The 12,219-nt window shown below is 44.6% G+C and overlaps 1 protein-coding gene across 1 annotated transcript in view; it reads left to right on the top strand.

Moving 5' to 3' along the window:
- LOC128378879 (NLR family CARD domain-containing protein 3-like) overlaps nt 1-9,537 on the top strand; it is a 47,377-nt gene extending 37,840 nt beyond the window's left edge. The window contains exon 11 of the mRNA XM_053338455.1: nt 9,407-9,537. Coding sequence (XP_053194430.1) covers nt 9,407-9,417 — 11 coding nt within the window. The 3' untranslated portion in view covers nt 9,418-9,537. The remainder of the gene's footprint in view (nt 1-9,406) is intronic.
- The last annotated feature ends 2,682 nt before the right edge of the window (nt 9,538-12,219 follow it).

Here is a 12,219-nt window from a genome sequence, read left to right as displayed (position 1 = left end):
TTAGTGAACACTAATATTACCATCATCTTCAGCCATACTCTGCCTTCAGATGATTTATTGTGATTTGTGAGTGCAGCACTATTTTCAGCTCTCAGACCAGGGGCCTGTTTCAGGAAGCAGGGGGACTAATCCAGCATTAAATATGTTATAATATAATAAAATGAATATAATATAATGAATATAATATAATATAATATAGTATAATATAATATAATATAATATAATATAATATACTATAATATAACATAATATAACAGGCTGTGAAACTTTGGAAGAAAAGATGTGTCACAGCTCCTCTCTCCTCAGAGGTTTAAAACTATGATGAATATGATGTAAAGTGAGAAATGTATTGAACCCTGTAGAAAGCAGAGAAATCTCTCCGTATCACTGTAATGAAGGTTTCCAGACAACTGATCGTGTGATGTGTGTGTGTATGTGTGTGTGCTAGTCTGTGCTAATCTGTGTCATGTACATGTTTTTATAATGGAAGTCTATGGGAGCCATTTCTTTAATGTGACACTACAAAAAAAACTAAAAACCTGGAAATCAATCCCCCAAACCAAATTCAATTTGCATGCAGTATATTGGTAATAATCACCTTTACCAGGGACTCTATTTTGTGGCATTGAAGGGGTTAAAAGTGTGAAATGAATTAAATCAATGGTTTGGACCAATAGAGGAGAAGTGGAAGAAAATTCTCAAATCTGCTTTTTTTATGGCATCAAACACGTTGGACACTTTTGTCCAAAGTGGTAAATGTGCCAGTAAAAAAGAGTACCACGGTTATAAAGACTAAGGTAGACATGAAAAGAACATTCGCCTCTTTCCTCTTGGCAGAGAATCCACTGACTGTTGTGGACAAGGTGAAATGTCTTGGTCACATGATCAGGGATGACCTGAGTGATGATGAGATAGGAAAATATGTGTTCAGATAATGTTAAAATTGCTTTGTTTAAAGCCTTTTGTACTTCACTGTATACTGCCCCCTTGTGGTGCAGTTCCAGTGAGGCTGAATTTAACAAACTTCAGCTGAAGCACTCTACAAATTAAATTATTATGGCTCTAGTCATGCCTAAAAAGAGTACCTGCTATTTCTCTAGTTTTTGGAGGCACTGGAGAGAGTGTTTTTTGTTTGTTTCTTGTTTGGATCACCTTGTAGCTGCTCTAACAGAGTCTGTACAGAGTAAAAGCTGCTTCATGCTGTGTTCATCCATCTGAAGGTGAACTGGGATGTTTATATTTCCATCTTTAGTTATTGAGGTTAACACAGATTGTTACTGAGCCATAGAACTGCTGTGGAACATCCTCACTTCCTTCTTCTTCTGTTGACTCATGACCAAGTCGCTGCCATCCTCTTTTCATCACTGCAGCAATATGAACTCATGAGTCACTCTGTTCTGAAACATTTCTATTTAATCTGACATTTAAACTGATGATTAATCCTTCATTTCTTTGGTGTTAACTTCATGCTTTTGTCTGTTTTATTAGTATCAGGATGCAGCAGCAGAGAGCAGACTCTCCTGAACCCAGCTGTGTGTCCATGAAGAGTGACTGGTCTAAGCATCATCCTATAAGTTTTAAAGATGGACAACCTGCTGATGGAAGGTAAGAAGTTAAAAATGGTTTGTTGGCTGTTTGGGCTGAATAAACCTCCTGTGTTATGTGGGGCGGAGCAGGTGAACCAGGCACAAACACCACAGACAGGTTAAATGGAAACAGCTTTAATGCTCAGAAGCCAACAGACAGGCTTACAGACCATAAAGGAAAAGCAGTTCAAATAAGGTTGAAACCAGCAGGAACAGGTAACAAGAGGAACAGGAACAGACAGGAACAGCATCACAATCTAGTGTCTAGAATGAAAGAAAATGAGTGAGAGCAGTATATGTAGTGAGGAGCTGATGAGGGAATTACACAGTGGCAGCAGGTGAGCAGGTGGGTTTGAAACTGAAGGCAGGGACAGAAACAGACAGGACAACACAAACAGAGCTTGAACAGGAATCATGACAGTCGCCCCTCAAGGGACAGCTCCCAAATGTCCCTCCAGGCTGGTCAGGAGGGAGAAAACAAAGAGGAGAAAGAAGGCAGGACAGATGGGCAGGACCACTCTGGAGGCTGAAAGAGCTGCTCAGGACAGAAACTTTGGAGACCAAGGTGTCAACGAAACCACGTAGAAAGGAAACCAAGAGACAGGAGGACCTCAGCAGGGGGTGCTGATGTTTTGGGAGCTGGCTGGGTGTCTGTGGAGGCAGCAGAGACTCAGTGAAGCTGGACAGCAGAGACTCAGTGAAGCTGGACAGCAGAGACTCAGTGAAGCTGGGCAGCAGTTCTTTGATGTTAACTAAATGTTTTTTTCACTTCTTTATTCATATCAGGATGCAGCAGCAGAGAGCAGACTCTCCTGAACCCAGCTGTGTGTCCATGAAGAGTGACTGGTCTAAGGGTGGTCTTGTTGTGTTTAAAGATGGACAACCTGCTGATGGAAGGTAAGAAGTTAACATCCAGTAATCAGAGCAGTATTTACAGGAGTTCATTTAGTCATCATGACAGAACATCTTTAATAAGCTGAGTGCAGATTTGAGTTATTAAATGTCCTTAAACGTGATGTTTTCTCCACAGAGTTCAGCAGCAGAGCTCAGAGGTTCCCAGTGATCAGTCTGCACAGCAGCATCAAACACAGCTGGACTCCATATTTATGGTGTGTACATGTACAAACACACCTTTTACTATTAACTCCATCAACCACAGATGAAATAGTAAAGTAGCATTCAGGTCCTAACAGTGTCCATGCTGCTCTGTTTAGACCAGCAGGCCTTCAGACTGACACATGAATCACATGTTGTGTTCTACCAGTTTAAATGAAATGCTCACTTTATCTTTCTGTTCCAGCTGCTGGAGGAGAACATCCTCACTTTTGTGAAGAAGGAGCTGAAGAGAGTCCAGAGGGGACTGAGCCAAGGTTACCCAGAATGCTTAGAGAGTCAGAGTGAGGATCAGGAGGTGTTGGACGGTGAGGAGGAAGAGCAGAGGAGGAGCAGCAGAGACGCATTTCTGAAGATCACAGTGCACTTCCTGAGGAGAATGAAGCAGGAGGAGCTGGCTGAGCGTCTGCAGAGCAGTAAGAGGATTTTAACAGATTTAACATGATGGAGAGGAAATGGAGGCAACATGGGAGAGGTTTATATTTCAATCTCTGCTGTAAATATGCTGCACACATCTGCATCAGATCAGAGGCTGTTTGTCCTCCACTGATGAGCTGAATAAAACTGATGGAGGAGGAAAAACTACACAGACACACTTACATGTTCAGATTTCTAGACTTTCTGTAGGATCCACTCACTGATTTCATTTGTTGTTTGTTCATTCAGGAAGTCGTGCTGCAAAGTGTCGACGTAAACTCAAGTCTAACCTGGAGAAGAAGTTCCAGTGTCTGTTTGAGGGGATCGCTAAAGCAGGAAACCCAACCCTTCTGAATCAGATCTACACACCGCTCTACATCACAGAGGGAGGGACTGCAGAGGTCAATGATGAACATGAGGTCAGACAGATTGAAACAGCATCCAGGAAACCAGACAGACCAGAAACAACAATCAGACATGAAGACATCTTTAAAGCCTCACCTGGAAGAGATGAACCAATCAGAACAGTGATGACAAAGGGAGTGGCTGGCATTGGGAAAACAGTCTTAACACAGAAGTTCACTCTGGACTGGGCTGAAGACAAAGCCAACCAGGACATACACTTCACATTTCCATTCACTTTCAGAGAGCTGAATGTGGTGAAAGAGAAAAAGTACAGCTTGGTGGAACTTGTTCATCACTTCTTTACTGAAACCAAAGAAGCAGGAATCTGCAGGTTTGAAGAGTTCCAGGTTGTGTTCATCTTTGACGGTCTGGATGAGTGTCGACTTCCTCTGGACTTCCACAACACTGAGATCCTGACTGATGTTACAGAGTCCACCTCAGTGGATGTGCTGCTGACAAACCTCATCAGGGGGAAACTGCTTCCCTCTGCTCGCCTCTGGATAACCACACGACCTGCAGCAGCCAATCAGATCCCTCCTGAGTGTGTTGGCATGGTGACAGAGGTCAGAGGGTTCACTGACCCACAGAAGGAGGAGTACTTCAGGAAGAGATTCAGAGATGAGAAGCAGGCCAGCACCATCATCTCCCACATCAAGACATCCCGAAGCCTCCACATCATGTGCCACATCCCAGTCTTCTGCTGGATCACTGCTACAGTTCTGGAGGATGTGTTGAAAAGCAGAAAGAGAAGAGAGCTGCCCAAGACCCTGACTGAGATGTACATCCACTTCCTAGTGGTTCAGTCCAAACTGAAGAACATCAAGTATGATGAAGGAGCTGAGACAGATCCACACTGGAGTCCAGAGAGCAGGAAGATGATTGAGTCTCTGGGAAAACTGGCTTTTGAGCAGCTGCAGAAAGGCAACCTGATCTTCTATGAATCAGACCTGACAGAGTGTGGCATCGATATCAGATCAGCCTCAGTGTGCTCAGGAGTGTTCACACAGGTCTTTAAAGAGGAGAGAGGGCTGTACCAGGACAAGGTCTTCTGCTTCGTCCATCTGAGTGTTCAGGAGTTTCTGGCTGCTCTTCATGTCCATCTGACATTCATCAAGTCTGGAGTCAATCTGCTGGAAGAACAACAAACAACATCCAGGTGGTCTAAAGTCTTTAAAGACAAATCAACACGTTTCTACCAGAGTGCTGTGGATGAGGCCTTAGAGAGTCCAAATGGACACCTGGACTTGTTCCTCCGCTTCCTCCTGGGTCTTTCACTGCAGACCAATCAGACTCTCCTACGAGGTCTGCTGACACAGACAGGAAGTAGCTCACAGACCAAACAGAAAACAGTGGAGTACATCAAGAAGAAGATCAGTGAGAATGTGTCTGCAGAGAGAAGCATCAATCTGTTCCACTGTCTGAATGAACTGAATGATCGTTCTCTAGTGGAGGAGATCCAACAGTACCTGAGATCAGGAAGTCTCTCCACAGATAAACTGTCTCCTGCTCAGTGGTCAGCTCTGGTCTTCATCTTACTGTCATCAGAAGAAGATCTGGACGTGTTTGACCTGAAGAAATACTCTGCTTCAGAGGAGGCTCTTCTGAGGCTGCTGCCAGTGGTCAAAGCCTCCAACAAAGCTCTGTAGGTGCACACAGAACTATCCACATTAATCTTTGCTCAAGTCATATTTACAATAGTTTTCTTTTGTTCTGCTGATTCTTCTCCAGGTTGACTGACTGTAATCTCTCAGAGAGAAGCTGTGCAGCTCTGTCCTCAGTTCTCAGCTCCCAGTCCTCTAGTCTGAGAGATCTGGACCTGAGTAACAACAACCTGCAGGATTCAGGAGTGAAGCAGCTTTCTGCTGGACTGGAGAGTCCACACTGTGGACTGGAAACTCTCAGGTCAGTTTTCATGATTATGTATATGAAGTAATATTTTGTTCTCCCCAGTCAGTACAGTAGCCAAGTACAGATACTTTCTTACTTCCCTCCTCTGTGTAATATCAAGTATACAGTAAGTACAATTCCTTTCACACCAACATTTAATCTTTAATGAAGACTCAATGCATCCTGTAAGCATCATAACATTTCTATTAAATCGTCTCACTGTCTTTATGTTGTCAAACAATATTTAACGTCAAAGACATTTCTTCTGCCACAATTAAAACAGAATGGCATCAGATTAAACTCTGAGCTTCAGTAATTCAGCCTCCAGCAGCAACAGGTGGTAACCCTAACCCTCTCCTACTAACCTAAACATACAGCAGGGGGCGCTGAGTGTCAACATAAAGGCCTGAAGGACAAAATCCTGTTTACTGAGTTGAGAATGTTTTTAAGCTCATTAGATGAAGTGTTGTGTGTGTTCAGTCTGTCAGGATGTCTGATCACAGAGGAAGGCTGTGCTTCTCTGGCCTCAGCTCTGAGTGCCAACCCCTCCCATCTGAGAGAGCTGGACCTGAGCTACAATCATCCAGGAGACTCAGGAAAGAAGCTTCTGTCTGCTGGACTGGAGGATCCACACTGGAGACTGGACACTCTCAGGTATGGACAGACAGGTGGACACTCTCAGGTATGGACAGACAGGTGGACACTCTCAGGTATGGACAGGCAGGTGGACACTCTCAGGTATGGACAGACAGATGAACACTCTCAGGTATGGACAGACAGGTGGACACTCGCAGGTATGGACAGATGGACACTCTCAGGCATGGACAGACAGGTGGACACTCTCAGGTATGGACAGACAGGTGGACACTCTCAGGCATGGACTTAGAGGTGGACACTCTCAGGCATGGACTTAGAGGTGGACACTCTCAGGCATGGACAGACAGGTGGACACTCTCAGGTATGGACTTACAGGTGAACACTCTCAGGCATTGACAGACAGGTGGACACTCTCAGGTATGGACTTACAGCTGGACACTCTCAGGTATGGACAGATGGACACTCTCAGGTATGGACACTCTCAGGTATGGACAGATGGACACTCTCAGGCATGGACAGACAGGTGGACACTCTCAGGCATGGACTTACAGGTGGACACTCTCAGGTATGGACAGACAGGTAGACACTCTTCGGTATGGACAGGTGGATACTCTCAGATATGGACAGACAGATGGACACTCTCAGGTATGGACAGATGGACACTCTCAGGTATGGACAGACAGGTGGACACTCTCAGGTATGGACAGACAGATGGACACTCTCAGATATGGACAGATGGACACTCTCAGGTATGGACAGATGGACACTCTCAGGTATGGACAGATGGACAGACACTCTGACTAACTGAGGGACTCTGGTTCATGTTTAATGGTGGATATGAGTGAAGGTGTATGAAGCTGATTGTGTCTTTGTCTCTTCCTCCAGGATGGACCATGGTGGACCGCAGACACTGAAACCTGGTCTGAGGAAGTGTGAGTGTGTTTTCAGTTTGATTCATGAGAACTTTGAGAAAAACTGGATGAAATATGTAAAAGAAGTGAAAAAAGTTCAAAATGATGGAAAATGTGTTTAGTCAGAAATGGGCGGGGCCTAAACTGACATTTATCTTGAACCAATGAATCCATGAAACAGAAATGTCCTTCTGTTGGTCACAGTTCAGGAGTTAAAAGAGAAATGTTTTATAAATGTCCACATGGTGGTGCTACCTGCTCCAAAATGTCCCTCATGTCTCTCCTGCAGATAAAGTTCATTCATTCATACTGACTTCAGCTGTTTGGAGCATTTGGACTAAAATGTGTTTGTAACAGACGACAGTTTGAGATGAAAATAACAGACTTGATGTGCAAAGACCTTCACTTTACACCAAACCTGATGAACAAACATGAATATTACTGAATATCACTGTCATGTTGACTGTTCATGTTCTAACTGAACTGTTAAAGGTTCACTTACTCTGTATGTCCAAAGCTTTCAGTCACATCTCATGGTCTTCCTCAGTGATGTCTCAGTTGTTGGGACTCAGTAGGAGCAGGTTTGATTATCAGCAATAAGTAATAGTTATCAAAGATAATCATTAAAAATCAATAAAAACATGAATATGAATGAATAATTAGGTGTTGCCTCTCTGAGGTCAGAGACCAATAACCAAGCATCAGAGATATAAACAGTGACCTCATCAACAACCAATCACAGGAGACATCAGCATCATCAATTAGAGACTTTATTAACAGATATCGATAATGATTTTATACATTTATTATAAACTTCTTCTGATTTTAATCACCTCAGTTATCAATCAAGGCAGACAGGGAAAAGAACAGTGCTTTCACAAAATATTAACACAATGAGATGTTTGATAATAATCATCAGTAATGTGGATATAAAGACAATCTGGGTAAAAGACAAATAACAGAACAGTCTGGTAAGTTCACAACATTACATCATTTACTGTAATCAGCCTTTAAAACCAGGAAAAGAAACTGATGCTGTATCATGACATTATAATATCCAAATTCTAAGACAATATCAATATAATATGGATATATTGCCCATCCCTAAATTATACTATATGAAACATTACATAATAAAAGAAACTTATAAAAAGTGACAATGACGTCACAATGTTTGTGAAAAGATGAAACGTCTTTAAAGCTTTTTAGTTTTTGGAGACTCTGCAGACAGAATCAGAGAAAGTCTGAAGTTCAACATCAAACTAGTTTTTGTTTGGAAGAAAATGAAGAAATCTGAATGAGTGAATATGATGTTTGAATAAAAGATCAAGTTATCAACCTCACTGTTGTTACACTCTCCATTCAAAAATAAGAGCAGACTCTCTGTAATAGGAAGCAAAACTTTCTGAGTCTCCACATTAATAAGAACATCTGAGTCCAAAAGTTACTGAATGAGTACAAACATAAAATAAATGAGAAAAAGATTCAACTTCCTGTTAGCAGAAGGAACATAAAGAGGAAACATCAGGTGTAAAATAGTGAAACAGCAGAGATGTTGTGATGAATCAGATCAGTGTGATCAGCTGCAGCAGCTCATCAATAAATAAGGAGGCGTGTGAGCCGCTAAAAGACTTGAGTGAAGGCTGCTCTCACGTTTCCTCAGAGCAGAAATACTGTAGAAAGACTTGGACCAACGTTAAATGGAGGACCAGAACTACTTCCTGTTCAGGCAGGATGGAGGAGGAAATATGAAATAAGAGAGTTGAGATGCAGCCTTTGTTATCAGGCTGTGTGACTGTGTGCACACCTGCTTCTGTCTGCTGGTATGAGGCCAACACAGTCGTCATGGAGACGCTTTAAGTTTGAATGGTTTCAGTAAAGTAGTTCATAAATCAACAGATGATAAACTGCAGCTGTATTGTGTCTCGTTCTCTCCATCAGATGCCTGTGAACTGGAACTGGATCCAAACACAATGTACAGAATCCTCAAACTGTCTGATAACAACAGGAAGGTGACACGTGTGGAGGAGGTTCAGTCATATCCTGATCATCCAGACAGATTTGATTCCTGTCCTCAGCTGCTGAGTAGAAATGATCTGACTGGTCGCTGTTACTGGGAGGTCGAGTGGAGAGGAGACGTTTATATATCAGTGAGTTACAGAAGAATCAGCAGGAAAGGAAAGAGTGCTGACTGTTGGTTTGGAGGGAATGATCAGTCCTGGAGTCTGTGGTGCTCTGATGGTGGTTACTCTGTCCGTCACAATAATAAGTATACATCCATCTCCTCCTCCTCCTTCTTCTCCATCATCTCCTCCTCCTTCTCCTCCTCCTCCTCTGTCTCTGGTAGAGTAGCAGTGTATGTGGACTGTCCTGCTGGCACTCTGTCCTTCTACAGAGTCTCCTCTGACACACTGATCCACCTCCACACCTTCAACACCACATTCACTCAACCTCTCTATGCTGGGTTCTGGGTTGGCTTCGGTTCCTCAGTGTCTCTGTAGGAGGAGCAGAGATGAGCAGAGAGGAGCAGAGAGGAGCAGAGAGGAGCAGTGAGGAGTAATGAGGAGCAGAGAGGAGCAGTGAGGAGCAGTGAGGAGCAGTGAGGAGCAGAGAGGATCAGAGAGGAGCAGTGAGCAGCAGAGAGGAGCAGTGAGGAGTTAGAGAGGAGCAGAGAGGAGTTAGAGAGGAGCAGTGAGGAGCAGAGAGGAGCAGAGTAGAGCATTGAGAGCAGAGAGGAGCAGGGAGGAGCAGAGAGGAGCCGAGAGGAGCAGAGAGGAGCAGTGAGGAGCCGAGAGGAGCAGTGAGGAGCATAGAGCAGCAGTGAGGAGCAGAGAGGAGCAGAGAGGAGCAGTGAGGAGCAGAGAGGATCACTGAGGAGCAGAGAGGAGCAGAGAGCAGCAGTGAGGAGCAGAGAGGAGCAGTGAGGAGCAGTGAGGAGCAGAGAGGAGCAGTGAGGAGCAGTGAGGAGCATTGAGGAGCAGTAAGGAGCAGAGAGGAGCAGTGAGGAGCAGAGAGGAGTTAGAGAGGAGCAGAGAGCAGCAGTGAGGAGCAGAGCAGTGAGCAGCAGAGACTAACAGTGAGGAGCAGAGAGCCGCAGAGAGGAGCAATTGAGGAGCAGTGAGGAGCAGAGAGAAGCAGCAGAGAGGAGTTAGAGAGGAACAGAGAGGAGCAGTGAGGAGCAGAGAGGAACAGTGAGGAGCAGTGAGCAGCAGAGAGGAGCAGAGAGGAGCAGAGAGGAGCAGAGAGGAGCCTCCTACCTGTTGAACATCATAACTGATAATATTGTGTAACACATTTGATTTGAATGGTAATAAAGAAAGTTGAATGTGATATTAATGTCTTGTCATAAACTCTAATCTAACCCTACTCTTTACATCTAAACACAACAAAGTCTCATATTAGTTCATTACTGCGTCTCAATATTCACAGCCTACCAACACATGATGAGCAGCTCCTTTACTATCTATCTCTAATTAACACAAGAAACTAATGATTCTATGAGATGATGTAACTGTTCATGTTGCTAGGAGACATAAAGTCAGCTGTTCTTCTATTAAATGCAGGTGAGGTCATCACCTCTGTGTCCTTTAGCAGTGTAACACTGACAGTCATTGGCTCCAAGCATTGAAGGCTTTTAATGAAGGCTTCCCATTGGTTGATAGTGAGGTTATATATGTTTTAATACTGATATTTAATAAACTCAGGTCAAACTATTAAATGTGTATCAGCTGAATAAAAATGAAAAGAAGAAGCATTTTATTTCCATGTTTGTGTTCTGAGGCTCAGATTAGATCATGATGATGTTCAGAGGACTGATGTAGGAGCAGCGTCTGGCCACGTGGTGGCAGTAATGAGACACGCAGGAAGTAAACTGCCAGAAAACACTGAAGAAGAAGAAGAAGAAGAAGAAGAAGAGGAAGAAGAAGCGGAAGTGATGAACAGCAGCGTGTCTCAGCTTCATATCGGTCAGTAAACATGTTCATACTCTGATTATATTAATAAGGTGATTTAGTTTAGTCAGTAGAAGAAGAAGCATCAACTTTAACCTCATGAATGAAACCATGAAGCTAACGAGGTTAAAACGTTTATTCAGTATAAACTAACTAACCCTGGTGTTACATTTATATTCATATGTGATATGAGATTACATTTCACCAGCAAGTCCTTTATTATTGGAAACTGATTTATTAACACAGTTTGGAATAATCCATACATATTGCCCTCCTGCTCGGCGCCTCTCACCAGCAGCAACTCCAGAGTGGAAGAGAGTCCAACCCCTCTGGAGGAGACTGGTTCCAGAGCCCTTGCTGAGCTACTACCTTATCATGGTGGAGGGGTTTGCGTGTCCCAATGACACCAGGAGCTCAGTTGTCGGGGGCTTTTATGCCCCTGGTAGGGTCTCCCATGGCAAACAGGCCCGGGGGGAGGGGCCAGACAAAGGGTAGCTCAGAAGAGCCTAATGATGAGTACGAAAAATGGTTTTCCATGTCCCTCGCCCGGACGCGGGTCGCCGGGGCCCCCCCTTGGAGCCAGGCTGAGCTGGTTTGCAAGGTTGAGAATTTCCGGCTAGATATAGTCGGCCTCACCTCAACGCACAGCAAAGGCTCTGGAACCAGTCTGGAACCAGTCTTGAACCAGTCTCCTCCAAAGGGGTTGGATTCTCTTCCACTCTGGAGTTGCCACTGGTGAGAGGCGCCGGGCAGGGGTGGCAATACTTATTGCCCCCCGGCTTGGTGCCTGTATGTTGGAGTTTACCCCGGTAGACGAGAGGGTAGCCTCCCGCCGCCTTCGGTTGGGGGGACGGATCCTGACTGTTGTTTGTGCCTATGGTCCAAACAGCAGCTCAGAGTATCCACCCTTCTTGGACTCCTTGGAGGGGGGGCTGGAGAGTCTCCCTCTGGGGATTCCCTCGTTCTGCTGGGGGACTTCAACGACCACGTTGGCAGCGACAGTGAGACCTGGAAGGGTGTGTTTGGGAGGAACGGCCCCCCCGATCTAAGCCCAAGCGGTGTTCTGTTATTGGACTTCTGTGCTTGTCACAGATTGTCCATAACGAACACCATGTTCAAGCATAAGGGGGTCCATATGTGCACTTGGCACCAGGACACCTTAGGCCGCAGTTCCATGATTGAGTCGATGATTTGTAGTCGTGTCGTTGGACTTGCGGCCGCATGTCTTGGACACTCGGGTGAAGAGAGGGGCGGAGCTGTCAACTGATCACCACCTGGTCATGGGTTGACTCCGATGGTGGCGGAGGATGCCGGTTTGACCTGGCAGACCCAAACGTATTGTGAGGGTCTGCT

Source organism: Scomber japonicus, chromosome 2 (assembly GCF_027409825.1).
Source record: "Scomber japonicus isolate fScoJap1 chromosome 2, fScoJap1.pri, whole genome shotgun sequence".
NCBI lineage: Eukaryota > Metazoa > Chordata > Actinopteri > Scombriformes > Scombridae > Scomber > Scomber japonicus.
This window is presented reverse-complemented; position numbering and strand designations above follow the sequence as displayed.